At 40.7% G+C, this 15,427-nt stretch overlaps 1 protein-coding gene across 1 annotated transcript in view; it reads left to right on the forward strand.

Annotated features, from left to right (window-relative positions):
* Positions 1-722: 722 nt before the first annotated feature.
* Positions 723-15,427, forward strand: part of ANOS1 (anosmin 1) — a 129,399-nt gene continuing 114,694 nt past the window's right edge. The window contains exon 1 of the mRNA XM_042810190.1: positions 723-911. Coding sequence (XP_042666124.1) covers positions 723-911 — 189 coding nt within the window. The remainder of the gene's footprint in view (positions 912-15,427) is intronic.

Raw genomic sequence — 15,427 nt, forward strand, 5'->3', positions numbered from 1 at the left:
AGAAGAGACCTGAGTTGCCGCGTACTGTGCGGGAGCCATTTTAAAGCCGTAGACGTTATTTTAACTCAGCAGCTGTTACCCAGAGGTGTCGGAATGATGACTCGTACACTTACATTCTTTAATAATTCCCTTCAGGAAAGCCTTTACGGCTTCCACCTCGGGACAAACGCTCACCACGTTCCCTGTAAGCGCACTGCGCTTCAAAAAGTCATTTCACAACACCCTTGCCTGCCCCGGATCTAACAGAAGGAGGGCCGGGGCTTGGCCGAGCAGCGGCGCGCTGCTACGGATCGCTCCCCAGCGGCTGGGCAGCAGGCGCGGGTGTCACCCCCGGCCCCTACGCGTGTTACTACGTTCGTGTGAGGGCGCGGCGCGCGGCTCCTGCCCGTCGGGTGCCCACAGGTGGCGGCGCGCAGCAGGAACGCCTCTCCCAGCGGCCGACCTGCCCGCGGCCACACCGCCCGCCCGCCCCGGCGCTGCCGCTCGGCGCAGCCAATGGCGCGGCCGCTGTCAGCCTCGGCCCGCCCGCCGCCGAACGGGGGAGGGCTGTGGGACGAGGGGAGGGAGAGAAGGGGGTGAGGAGAGTTGAATGATTGAACTTTCTTGTTTAGTTTCTGCGGCGCGGAGCCGTCTGCCCCCAGTACAGCCCGGCACCCGCCCGGCGAACAGCAGCTCAGCCCGCAGCGCCCGGCCGCCTTTCTGCCCTCTCCTCCCGCGGAGCGATGGTGCGGAGGGCGCCCGGCGCGTCCCTCGCCCTGCTCCTCTGGGTGACGGCCGTCAGCGGCAGCCCCGCCAGCCCGGGTGCCGCCGCCGCCCGCAGGCAGGACGAGGCGTTCTCCGCCGCCAGATGCGCCTCCAGGTGCCTAAGCCTGCAGATCACCCGCATCTCCGCCTTCTTCAAGCATTTCCAGGTAGGGGCACTGCGCCGCGCGGGGACGCTCGGCCCCCGCTGCCCGCCCGGCGCGGCCTTAAGGATTGCGGGGGCCGGAGCTCTCCGGGGTAAACTTCAGGATGGCTTTCCGTGGGACGGCGGCGGGCAGGTGGGCACGGCCCCACGGCGTCGGCCCCTCCGTCGCTGGGAGGAGGCAGCGGCTCTTCTGGTCGCTCGCGCTCCCGGCACGGCACGCGCGTGTCAGCTGCCCTCGGGGCGGCGGGATGCGGGCCGGGCGCTCCGGCTCCTCGCAGGTGTCCCTGGAACAAACGGGAGCGCTTCTGGCTAACGGAATGGGAGTGGGGAGGGGGAGTGCCTTGAAAGCTCCTCAAGCGACTACGGGAGGTGAGTGCCTGCCTGTTCTTCCACATCCAACAAACGCCTTTCCCTTCCTACCTCCTCACCTGTTCTAAGCGATGCAAACATTTGAGCCAATCGAATGACGGAAGCCCTCAGACCGGCCGGAGCTGCTCGCTCGGTAGTAGCCAGCTCCCTGTTGGGAAGGGTTCTTTTAGCCGGTTGGGAATCGCAGCCTCCTCACCTCGGGGTAGCGCAGCCCTACATACAGCGCACTCCTCGCCTTCCCCGTGCGTCTCCTTGAATCAGAAACCGGAACCCAACGTTTTGGGTGTAAACTAGCTTTAAGATGTTGGCACAAAGGCCGAGATACTTAAGGGTAAGCCGAGAGTAGAAAAGAAAAAGCGTGGAAGAAAAGCTTAACGTGCTCCGTGTGGCTGGCTCCCAGCTGGGCGGAGCGGGGACGCTCCCCAGGCTGAGGCTCCGCCGCAGCTCCGCCGGGTCCGGAGCGGCGAAGGGCTCGCTGTCAGCGCCGGCCCCGCTTCGCGGCATCTGTTGGAAGCGAAGGGCTCGTTAAAATAGTTCATTATCTCGGGAGCGGTTATTGCGTTGTCAGGAGATTGTAACTTACTTGTTTTACAGTTTCAGTGGCTAACGAAGCGCTAACGAGGCAGTTTAGATCAAGCCAGTTCCTGGTGAAAGGCTTTTTCTTTGTATGTGCGTGTGTTTTCTTGGCGTGATTTCTTTTCTGACTTAAAACTGCTGACAGAATGCACATTGCCAAACAATAGTGATTACGTTTTAATTAGCCAGGGTGAAATAAGCTGCAAATTACTCAGTTAGGACTTAATAACTGGCTGTTTTCTTGCAATCAGTGAAAATTTTGCAGTTTTAACCCCAACGTGCACATTGTAATTCATCTAAATTACCAGAGACTGAACTCCTGCAAGATACGAAACTGTAAATGTTTAGAAGATAAAGTGCTCACGTTTTGTAAGAGCTAAGCTTTGCATTGCTTTTTAATGAGGGAAAAGAGGAGAGTTGTGTAGTACAGGGAGCACTGGATGCTCTCCCAAATAGACTTCCAAGAGTGCCAGAGGATGTGATATTGCTCTCACTTTCTCTCCTCTTCCTCCTTTTAACGCAGCCATCCTCATGCCCCTCCGTTTTCATCTAAACTGGCAGCAGTTTCTGGAGTTCTTTTCAGTGAAGAGATATCCACTTATCTTGTAATCTGATTCAACCTTTGAAGTGAACCAAACACCAGCTCCTCCAAACAGGATCAGAAAAGAATTGTAGTATCCCACAGTTAGGACAAAATCTGAAAGAAGTGACCCACTCATTTCCCAGCACTGCCTTAGGTACCACCTCAATGGTGAGAGGTCATGGAGATAGCAAATAAATACTCGCTGGAGGACTTCACCACATTGTAGAGAGTTCAAGTCATGTGGTTCATGGTGCCAAAAGCACTTCACAGGGGATGAGGGTGAGTGATATCAATAGCAAATAATCATTTGCTTCTCTAATTGCTGTTTGCCATGTTTTGTTTGCCATGAAAAACAAGGTTTTTTCATCACTTTTTCCCCTGCGAAGAACACTATCTCCGTTTGAGAAGGTCGAGAGAGCTGTATTCTTGGTGCTTTTCTGTTTGTTAAGTTGTGTTTGAGAATTAGTTAAAAGCCCATTTTAAAGGAGCATTCTCAGCAGGATATTATTTTAACCAAGACACACGTCAAAGAATTGATTTTGTTTTCCATGTTGGTGTGAGGTAGAAGAAGAATGAGTCATTTAAATCTAAACTGTATAATCTTCAGAATGCTTGCTAAACAGGCGCAGATGTCTGCTTTTTGCTATGCAGTTCCCGAGAGTTTTTCAGTTTTTGATGATTTGGAGAATTCTAAGCAGAGATCGCAACAAGAACGAAAGGGATCAATATGGGAGATATCCCACTACATGGATCATAGACATATGAAATATATGCATATATTTTATGTCTCTATTAAATATATGCATTTTATGTTGTGTATGGGTATAGCCTATCCCATCTGTGGTATTAGTTTTGGTGAACTTGTCCCATTTTGCTGAACTTGTCCCATGTTGAGGGAGCAGGCATGGCAACGGCCTCTAGCTTTCCATTTTCAAGTTGAGTAAAAGCACAGTTCGGACTTTAACCTCTACTGCCTGTCTTCTCAGCCAAGTTCAGAAAACAGCTTGATTGAAAGTTTTATTTGTGAACAAGCTTGGGGTAAATGTCAGAGCAAGCTCATAGGCTAAATGTGCAATATGAAAATACTGTGAAGAATGAACAGTGTTTACTTGGACCCATGAGCTTGTGGATCTTTCATTTTAGTTGTAATATCTTACAGGTCTCAAACGTCTTTCTGCTTTATACATACAGCTTATTAAATAGGCTCAGGCAGTGGAGGTGGACATCTTGTGTGCCAGGTCAGGAGCCAAGAGCATAGCGGAATATAACAGAGGATGGAAGAACTGCAGCAGCAAGAGACTGTTGGTAGTTAGTGATTAGACTGTTGATGTGTGATGTGTGGAGTTGCACACAGGAACAGGGAGAAGCCACAACCACGTGCTCACAGAGTCATTGAGTAGGTTTCCAGCAGCACTTCCGGGATTTTGTTCAGTCCACTGAGCAGGGTCAGCTAGAACAAGTTGGCCAGGGCTATCCCCAATCACATTTTTTATACTTAAGAGGATGAAGATTCCACGATGTTTCTGAGCAGCCTCTTCTTGTGTTCAGTCACCTTCACAGTAAAAAGAAAAAAACAAAAACTTCCTCATGTCCTCATGAGAAGCTCCTTACTTTCATTTTCCTCTAGTCCTGACACTGGACACCACTGTGGAGAGTTTATCCAGCTTTGTTCTCTTTATTCCCTTCCATCAGATAGTTATAAGTGGTGATGATAACCCCAGAATCTTTTCTATTGCAGGCACAACAAACCAAGCTCTACTCTTACAAGAGATGCTATAGTACTTTAATCATAATGGAGCTTTGCTGGATACACTCCACTACACATCTTTTGAGTACTGGGGAGCCTAGCACTGGATTTGAAGAGGTGACAGGAACAGACAATAGGAGTAATTACATCTTAAAGATACAGTGCTTTTTAATGCACTCTCAGTGTTATCAGTTTCTTGTATTGGTTTATGTATGATCATAAATGGTCATTTATGGTTGTCTATGCATTAAAAACAAAATGCTAGTGGTAAATCCAAGCAGATGCTCTTTTTTGGATATCTGCATATCTCTGTAGTTGTTTTGTTTTGATAGTCTTCAGCTGTGAACTGAATCTTGCAAATATATTAATTTATTATTAAGATGGAAATCCATATATATATTTATACATATAAATGATATGTAAGATATAGAAAAAAGATATAGTGTGATCCAGAATTGTAATTACCATTATGAGGTGTTGCTTTAAACTCACTGAGGTGGGCACTGATTAAAAATGTACCAGCAAGTAAGGATGAACTTGATCACATAGGGGTTCTGTGTTCATACGTAAACTAAATTTCTTGAATACTAGATGAGTTCCATTCTAACTTTTTAGAATAGTGTATGACTTACCAGAACAACTAAAGTTTTTGAGGGAAACCAGACAATTCTTTTAAAGAAACAATTAGAAGTTCTCTGATTTTATACCTTCAAGCAAATAATGTGCAAGTGATTACCTCTGGATAGACAGTTCCAGATTTTACCTACAAGTCAAGCAGTTAGTTGTCTAAATGCCAGCACATCTGCCTTCAAATTGCTTGTAACTCCAAAGTGATTGCACCTGCAAAAACCTGCAATCAATTCCAGATGGAAGCTGTAGGCCAAACTGAAAAATCTAGCATTCATATGTCTCTTTCTGCCCTACTGCAGAAAAGACTAAGATCATGAAGAAATCATTTATTGTAACTGTCTTGAATAATTAGAAAACTTTAAATTACATAGGTCACTCTGAATGTAGTGGCTCCTATTTATTTCTTAGTGAACTACAACAGATACAAAGAGCACAATAACATTATTAAATGGAGCACATTCTCTGCTACAAAACACTGCTTTTTCAACATAGTCACTGCCATTAGCTATGCATTTTCACCTGTGGTGAACAAGAGCCTGCATGCTGTGCTGGTAAGAATCTACACCAGTGGAGGTGACCTACATTTTCACAGCTTTATAACAGCATCGTTTTGAGTAAAATGTTGCCCACACAGTCCATCTTTCATCATCCTGAAACTCAAAAGGCCCCAAAGCATGTCTGTATGATGAGTCTGGTATGACAGTCCAGATAAGATTGGCAACATGCTCCATGGTCTTCAAACTGGCATGGAGCCTGAGGTTATCGTGTTACAGAGGAAAAGGTTCTTCTCTGACCTGACTCGAATTTTGAGCCTTCAGCTTAATCAGTGTTGCATAGCTGTCGGAGGTTGTGGTTTGTTTGGGTTCCAGGTAGTCCAGAAGGATCACCCCTTTCCTATCCCGAAAGACAGTGCACATATCTTTAACTGCTGAGGGCTGAATCGTCTGGATCTGGAGCCTTTTCTTCAAAGGGAATTCCCATTTTGCCAATTCAGCCGTTTTGGCTTGTAGAGGTGACACCACATCTTGTCATTAGTAATGATGCAATCCAGTAAACTATCATGTTCAGTTTTTTATTCATATAATCATATGGGTTGGAAAGGACCTTTAAGATCACCTAGTTCCAACCTCCCTGCTATAGGCAGGGACACCTCCCTCTAGACCAGGTTGCTCAAAATCCCATCCAGCCTGGCTTTGAATACTTCCAGGGAGGGGGCATTCACAGCCTTGCTGGACAACCTGTTCCAGCCTCACAGTAAAGAATTTCTTCTTAATATCTAGTCTAAATCTACCCTCTTCCAGTTCAAAGCCATTTTTCCTTCTGTCCTTACAAAACATTCCTCCCCAGCTTTCCTGTAGGCCTCCTTCAGGCTCTGGAAAGCTGCATTGAAGTCTTCTTGGAACATTTTCATCATCAGGCTGAAGAGCCCTCTGCTCACTCAAGCCTGTCCTCACAGGGGAGGTGCTCCAGCCTTATGATCATCTTTGTGGCCCTCCTCTGGACCTGCTCCAGCAAATCCACGTCCTTTTGTTGGGGGTTCCAGAACTGGATGCAGTGCTCCAGGTGAAGTCTCATGAGAGCAGCGTAGAGGGGCAGAATCACTTCCCTTGACTTGGTGGTCACACTTTTCTTGATGCATCCCTGGATATGATTGGCCTTCTGGGCTGCAAGTGCACATTGCCAGCTCATGTTTAATCTGTCATCAGCTGACACCCCCAAATCTTCCTCAGAGCTGCTTTCAAGCCGTTGTCCACCCAATCTATATCTGTGTTCGAGATTGCCCTGACCCAGGTGCAGGACCTTGCATTTGGCCTTGTTGAACTTCACTTGTGTGACCTATTATAGGGAACCTGCTTTAGCAAGGGGGTTGAAATCAGTGATGGACCATTCCAACCCCTTTGGGATCCCATGGGGTCCCATTGAGGACCTTTCCAACCCCTGCAATTCTGTGATTCTGTAATGAAGTACTGGCAGGAAGGTTAAGCCTCTGCTGCAGTAGCACCAACATCTGCCTCTGATGTGGGCCAACGTAATAAAATATGAGATATTACTTTTGGAGCAGCTGTCATACTTCGTAGTGTCTTTTGGAAATACCTGCAATGCTACTTAGTAGGCACCACTTGTATTTTAATCATGGAACACTTAAGTTTCAATTCACAGGCTGCCCAGGCACTGAGATGTAGGTCTTCCAGGGCGTGTTCATAATCTTTTCTACCACTTAGGAAATGTTACCACTTAGGAAATGTGTGCCATCTGCTTGTATTGCCATTTCAGTATTCATCTTCTTTCCAAAAATAGTCTTTCTGTTAAATAATTCTGACTTTCATATGTCTCTTTATAAGAACACAGCTGTTAATTTTGTTCCACAGACAGATCTGAACATTTGCTGTTACTTTATGATTTCGTAAAAAAAACTGTAAAACTCTAGATTATTCTTCTGCTTTTTATTGTTCAGATGGCAATATGGTGGTGTGGATAATTATTCTGACATTTGGTGTGCTCGTATTATGGAGATCTGCCATCGTGAACAAGAGATGCACAGATCTTCTAACACGATCTTATGTGAAGTTTTTGAAGACTAAATGTTCATTTTGAATAATGATGACTACAGCTAGAGAAAAAATCCTATGCTCTTCTAGGTGTTGAGAATCTACATTGTGAAATTGATTCCCAATTCGTCTTTGCAGTCACATCCAGGTCGGGGGTATGACTTTTTCTCATGACCAAACTCAAATCTCTTTGGCATTAGTGAAGGCTTTCACAGTCACTGTGAGCTCAAGGCTTATAGAGCCTGGTCATTGCTATCCAGCAGTTTTGATTTCTCTAATTTGTTAATATGATTTTGAGCGTTGCATTTTGAGGTAAATGTTCTGTGTGTAGAAAATATTGGCAAGGCATATTTTTAATGTCAGTGGTTTATGTTGAAGGAAAAGAGGTGTTACTTTTGAAAAGTATTAGAAAACTTCTGAAAGAGAAATACTGGGATTTCTTCAAATACAAATCCTTTTCCCATTCTGACATATATACACTTAATACTGAAAGCAGTGGAAAAAAAAAAAGTATGAAAAGATAAGTTATAAACTAGGTACTGTTCATAGGGTTATTGAACTATTGTCTACATATGAATTGTCTCTGTTACTGGGTTTAAGTGTCCTGTAATGGGGAAAAAAAAAACCAAAAAAACAAACCAACAAAAAACACAATACAATTCCTCAGGCAGCTTGGAAACCGGACTGATTTCCCAGATGCTGAACGTTTGTCATTTTGCAAAGGTCAAATTTCTTAAGACTGAGTTCTGAATTTGTGTGTATCTACAAATAGAGATTGTTATTCATAAGCTGGTCTGCATCTCCATTAGCTGTTCCGTGTAACTTTTTGCTTTCTGTGATTGTCTGCATTTGAGAACATCTCTACCTGCTGTAAACAGAGAAACAAAGTATGACTGTTTTTGCATCTGTTTAAAAATTAGAAGTACTGTTAATGATCGAGACTATGATATAATAGAAAAGATGCATTCAAAAAGATTTTAAGTAATCAGTGCCTAGCAAATATAAACCTTGAACCAAAAGCTTTTTTGATTAGGAGTTTACACCAAGCATCTTCATTTTCTCATCTTTCTCATAGCTAAGCCTTATAAGGCCTTAAATCTCAAAAACCTTTGAAGTCTATGAAAAGCCTACTGTTGATTTCCGCTGGATCAGGTTCATGTATAAACACTGGACCTATGCAGCCTTTGTCAGCAAAGAAGAATGCTGTGAACTTGCTAGCCCAAATGTAGTTGTATCCCCTTTCTTTCTTTTTTTTTTTTTTTTTTTTGATCCTTTAATGTCCAAGAGATCACAGGGTATGAAGGTGGAAAACTAGAGGTGTTGAAAGGTAAGAGGACCCTTAAAGCTTGAAAATAGACTATGTTCATTTTCATCCACCAGAAAGAATACCAGATATTTCTAGATTTGGGAACATTCTCTGCCTAAAGTTTATATAAAAATTTCCATTGATTTCTCTTAACTATATTCTCATCAGTGTTCCTCTAGATTGTCAAAGAGATTTGATGTGTAAATGATTTAGACATACTTATTAATCAAAAACATAATACAGGAAAACATCTACATCTTATACCCTTATGGACGCTGAATGTTCAGCATTTGTTTATTTGTTTTCCCTTGGTTTGCATTTTGCATTATCATCTTTTAAAACAAGTGTCTTGACTCAGTCTGCAAAAGGAGTAAATCCCCTGGCAGCAGCTGAGATTACTAGAGGAAGTCATGGCCCAGAAGTTGAAGGAGAAGCAAATGAAGAGACAGTCTCTAAAGGGAGAAAGCTGGACAAACATGACCTCCAGTAAGCATGCACTGGGGAAGACAAAGCTGGGAAAAGAAACTGTGTCTGAGTAGAGGGTATTGTGGACTTCACTGATTTATTGAGATCGAAGAGTAAATTAATTGAAACTAGGACTCAAAATAGGGAACTGCTCTGTCATGGATACAGTGGGCATAGTAAGAATTGTTTGTGAATACTTTTAATGTCAGCTAATTCTGAGCTGCTTTGGTTTTACCTGATTTGATAAGGCTAATTATTTTTATTTATGATTTAGTAAAAAACGTGGTTTGAAAATTCTTTGGTCTTCTTCAGGAAGAGTGCTTACAGGCAACACCTCCAAGAGAATTCACCATGAAGATCTAGTTAATTCATAGTGCTGTCATTTACCTGTCCCATGCAAGCAAATAGTTTGTTCTAGAGTAGGGATGCTCAAGTGTACACCCTGTCAGACAAATGTGCTGACATTTGGCTAACTTCTATTCACCTTGATTTTGTCCAGTTCTTTACTAAAAGTACCTTGGCAGGGTGAAGGCAGTTAAGTTGTGTCTGGATGATGGCATCTTGCTTTTCCTTTTGTCTTTCCTAGATTCTTTAACCGTGACCAATCACTCTGATGAATTGTGAGAAAAGAGATGCAGAGGAAGAGGTTACTTTTGCTTTCTGAACATTATCGTGTTACTGCAGAGAGCTTTCAACCAGACATAGGTTCTGTTGGTGCAGCCTGTTCCCTTGAGTTAATCAATATGTGATTTGCTTACAAGTGTTTTGGATTAAATAATGATCCCAATTTTTCAGGGAAAACTTTGTATCCTCTTATGGGTGCACTCCATGACTTTTCGGAAGTGCTGGATTTACTCTGTTGCACATACACAGGAAGTTTGGTCATGTGATGAGTGAAGAGCTGTATGCATGGTATATTTCCATACATTAGACAAAGCTTGTTTGCCTCCTTAGGCATAATATTAGGCTGTGTCTACTGCAAAGTTCTTCTGTTCCTAGTCAGAAGTTTGACAAACTACTGCTATTTCCCTACTGTCACATGTCAAACTGCACATTTAGCCAAAAGAGATCATGCTTCTGCTGCCTGTGAAAGTTCCAGTCTAGCTGCTATGGGTATGACAAGATAATACGAGGCAAACAATGATTACTTTAAAGTAGATGTCTTCTTTTCACAGAACCAGAGACTAAAGTTGATAGTGAAGATTATAAAAGAATAATGTGCTCATTTGATACAGTGCAAACATAGTTTGATTTTCCTTCTCATTCTTGGAATTTATAAGAATAGCTTTGTTTTTCTTCTTTATCTCCCCCAAAGAGTAATCCATATCTTTGCATTGACATATTTAAAAAAAAACAAAAAACAAAAACATGCACTTCATACCCATGAATGTGATTTTTCATCTCATGTTTTAAAGCATAGGTATAGGACTATACATAATCTGTGGTGAATTGGTGATGTTTTTAAACTGTTAATATGTGTAACAAAAACATTCCAATCAGGCCTCTAGGCTTTTTTGATCTTGGGCACTGTAAATTCGTTTCTTAACCTCATTTGCTGTAGGGCTTTGGATTTTGTTGGAATTTAGAACAAGGATGGACAAAGTTGTAAGGAAACAAATAGATGAAACTGAGGAGAGATAGCAACTGAGTACTTATACAATGACTATTATTATTATTTTTTTTTATAATTGGTGTTCTTATATAGAAACTAAAGCAATAAGGTGTTGTGTTTTTTTTCTTTTTCTTTTTTTTTCCAATTAGGTGAAGGTTATAACTCCTATGAATACAATGAAAACATGTTACTGTGGAACTACAGCTAGATAAAAATGAATCACATCATTATCTGTCCCCATTTTTCTTAGTCATAAAGAGTTTATATGTTGACATTTGATTAATATCTAGCAATTTTGGGAAGGGAAATGGATGTATTGAGCCTGAGGCTTCTTTCCTCTTTGGTCATTCTGGACCTGTAATAGGTGGAAAGAATGTTTGGCATTAAAAACTGTCAGAAAGAAGCAAAAATCATCCAATTATTGAGATGTATGACTCTGCATATAGTAGTTACTATCAGCTATAGAATGTTTATCAGAATAAAGAGAGAACTAGGATGTGGACTTTTGCAACTGGCTGCTTGTTGTTGGATTTTGAGTTATAAATTTGAATGAACAATATGAAAGATTATAAGCTTTTGTTAAATTTTATGAATTTTTCATCTAGTGGATCCTCACTGACGAACTGGAGTAGAAGTGCATTTGATGTTGCACATGCTGCTTATTAGCTCATCTTGTAAAAAATTTTGCTTAAGCATAGAGAAACACAAACATACATTTGAGAACTAGATAGAACCAAAGCCATAATTTCAGCAGCAGTTATGTTTAACAGAAACTAATAATTATTTCAAGCCTCTGTGAACCTTATTTTTTTTAAACAAAAGAGCAGAAATGTGGACTCGACTTGAAAATTAAACTGAACTTCAATTGTTTTCCAAGTTGTAGAAAGAAATGAACATCTGGAGTTTTCTGAAATATTTGTTTTTGGGTAGAAAGCATGACTCGATTTTAAAGACTAAAGAGCTTTACACATTAATGTATTACAAGTTCCTGTAATTTCATTTGCTGGAGATTTTTTAGCTTTTTGAAAGATCATCAGCACTTTCATTTATATGATCAGTAGTTTAATACAGAATTTTTCTGTAATATCTCTACAGTTGATGGTAATGTCTCTAGAGATTTGAGTGGAAATACTCTTACGCCAGTATACAAAGTATGGGAACTATCTATTCAGAATTTGTGTGTGTGTGTGTGTGTGTGTGTGTGTGTACATACACACACAGAATTTCCAATATGCTGTTTATATTAACATGAATTTGTTAAATATTATCTTAATTAATCTTCCTTTACAATTAATTGTGGTAGTAAATGCTGCTATGCTATTGGGATAAAGTAAAAGTGAATTGCCACATATTTACCAGATGCAAAAATCCCTGATTCAAGCAGAGATATTTTTAGAAGTGATTCTTTCAGATTGTATAAAAAGGTAGAGAGACACTTTGATGTAATCAGGGTTAAGAATATCACTAAAGACAGTAAGTATTTTTTTTATTAAATATGATACTGCCCAGTTACTGATTGTTACTCTGTATATCCAGGTGCCCTTAGAGATTTCAAGACATCCCTGTAAGCTTCATCAACAGGCATGACTTGTCCTCTTAATAATAGAAACAGATGTCAAATTTTCATGCCCTTAAGATGCCTACTCATACCTAGTAGATCCATCTGGTATAGATCGAGCCTCAGTCAATTTGTTCTCATCCATGACCTTCCCACTGAGAAAGCAAATCAAGCAGAGCTCCTCAGTCCAATGAAAAACAAACCTGAATATTATCAACATATTTGTAGTACCACAACCCATTTCACTTCACTGTCTTTCCTAATTGCTTTACACAGGTGAGAAGACACAGGTGAGAAGACACAGGTGAGAAGGTAACAATGCAATAGGGATAGAGTTCCTGAAACCAGTATCTGGTTTCCAGGGATGGAACAACTAAAATATGTCATTCTTGTGAGAATAGATTATTTGATATTAAGAAAGAGAAACAAAGTTTTAATAGAAAAAGTCTACTGATAAGCCAAGATGTTGATAACTGGTATTAATCTCAGCTGTAGAAAATTCAGCTTGTAATATGTGGGCATTATTATTTTATTTTCCTTTATAGTTCTTTGTTTAGATTGAAGACACAAAACAGAATCTTAAACTTCAGCTCTGATCCTACCAGTGGAATTTTTTCAAAAATTCTGTGTTTACACTGACTGGACTCTGTAAAATATTGTGGCTTGGATTGGAACTTAGGCTGAGTTTTGATACCTCTCGTGTTACAAGCTTTTCAATAACTTCAACACAAATTAAGCTGTCTAAATTTTAAACTCTTTCACCTAATGCCAGATATGTCTGAAACATGATATACTTGTCAGGAAACGATTGCTGTGCATAGCAGCTATATCTCTGGCAACCAGACGTGTGTCAATGACAAATACTTCAGTCCTGTCTTGAAGAGAGATTTATTTTTTCTTCATGGTATGTCTTCATTAGCTACTTATCAGACTGTATTTTTGAAAACAGGCATTTGAAAGGACTTTCTATTTATGGAAAGATTTATCACAATATGGTGTGGCAACTTAGAACTTCCACTGAAATTGGCACTGTAGAGAGATCCAGTTAATATCCCTGTAGCTCAGGCATTACAAATAGTTTTAGTATCTTGTATCTTTCTCAAGCAATAACATTTTATGTTCATTTCCTCTCCTTTTCATCTCTCCTTCTTCCCACAATTTAAAATTGGCTGCAGGATGGTGTAGAAGACTGGACTGTAGCAACTGTGTACGTATCAAACGGCATACTCTTAACAATCTGGAAGCTCCTAAGTGGAAGAAATGAATTGTATCCGTTGCAGTGTGAATTAAATGCCTCTCCTCTGTCAGAAGCATATTACGTCTGTGCAGGGTAGAAGGCTCTCAGCTAGGATCAAGTGGAAAGACTCATATATCCCACCCTACTGTGTCTAACTTCACATGATGCCTGTTTTTCGTCCATTGTCAACACAATGCCATTGCAACCTTTGTTGTTGTGTGAGCCTTTGCAGTTCCTTAAAAGAGTGTGCGAGTGAAAATGTGGTCTGCGCACAAATATGAACAAGATTTAAAGGACTGAGAGCTGGTGAGAGACAGCAGCACTCAACTAAAGACAAGAGAAAGGGGTCATAGCTTTCCTTTTGTTAAATGATAAACTAAGGGGAGGGACATTCATCATCTGGTGTGATACGTGGCTGCAACTGGCATCCTCTTTGTTATTGGCTTAATAATGTGGTAGTGTGGATTGCTTCCTGCACAACTGAGCTGAACTGGGAAGGGACTGGCTGAGGGCCAAACCAATAGAAGCTGTAGAGAGATGAGTATGATTAGTAGCTGTGTTTTGCTATATGTATGAGATAATAAAGTTGTGGGCTAATTAAAATATACCCATTACATTTTGTCTGTCTTCCTGTAATGCCTACAATCAAGGCAGACGTACTGAAGAACTGCAGCAATTAAAACATGTCTAGGAAATAGGACTTCTTCCTGAAGTGCTGCTGTTGTGATGAAAGCAGTTTTTTGTGTGGCTGACATATGTTTCTTTGAATTAGTGTTTTCTGAGCATATGTTAACATTATTATCTTGCTTTTCACTCAGATTGAAGATAGGCTGTACTGTGTGCGAGTCCAAGAGATATTTTCATTTGAGCCGTTCTTTCCTGGATGACTGCAGAAAACTTGTCCAAATGTCAGTAGGAAGTCCCAGGTTTGGTGAAGTGCGTCTCGCTTGCTGAGTCTGATCTTTTACAGACAACAGGGAAAAAAAAAACAACCAAGACTGTTTTATACAACTGTTAGATCTACAACAACTGTGCTGATTTTTGACATTTGTTACTTTTGAGAGCAATGCTATGCAGTAACAGTCCTTGGAAATAGGATTTTTTGCAGAAAAAATTATTATTAAGTGTATGTGAATCTTTGGGAACACCAATGTGTTCAAAATTATAGACTGCGTATTTAATCTTTATGATCATTACTTGCACTGTTTTCTTAATATTGAGATTACACACTTTTCTGCACATGTTTACAATATTGAATGAACTTGGGGCATTGAAACAAAGTATATATTTTGGTAATTATGTTTGAGCCTATTACATTTCACGGTTAAAAAAGTGTATCAAGATAATTAGAATAGCCTAAGGAATATTTGTCACAAATTCTTTCTGTTGGGAAAGATAATGCATGAAACGTATTTTTCTTCTGAAAATAAACAGTTATATTTGCCAGCTTCTAGTCGATATAGCTACCAATTCACATTTGAAATATTTAGTATACTGGAAACTTTTAATAAGAGAAGACAAATAAAGTGAGTTCTGAAATGTATCATGTTAATTTCATATGATTATATTGGAAATGATTGGTAGGTTAAGTACAACAGTGTGAGTATAAAGTTTGGTACTGACTGCTATTTGAGTAATAGCAAATTGAGTACCGAAGAACTGTCAATTTTGGTAAGGGCAGCTGTGTTGATGTATTTTTGTCAAAGATATAAGCATTAATGATGTTTCTCTCATACATGTCAGAACAGAACATGAGAAAATGCAGAAAAATATCCCATGGTCAGTATGTAGTACAATGCATTTAGCAGTTTTACAATCAGAAATTACTTCATGACAGTACAAACTGCATGGAGTATCCCATGTTTTTATACAGTTAAACTCTTTATAT

This window comes from Centrocercus urophasianus, unplaced genomic scaffold (genome assembly GCF_019232065.1).
Source record: "Centrocercus urophasianus isolate 14NV4802_14NV808 unplaced genomic scaffold, USGS_Curo_1.0 seq_12, whole genome shotgun sequence".
NCBI lineage: Eukaryota > Metazoa > Chordata > Aves > Galliformes > Phasianidae > Centrocercus > Centrocercus urophasianus.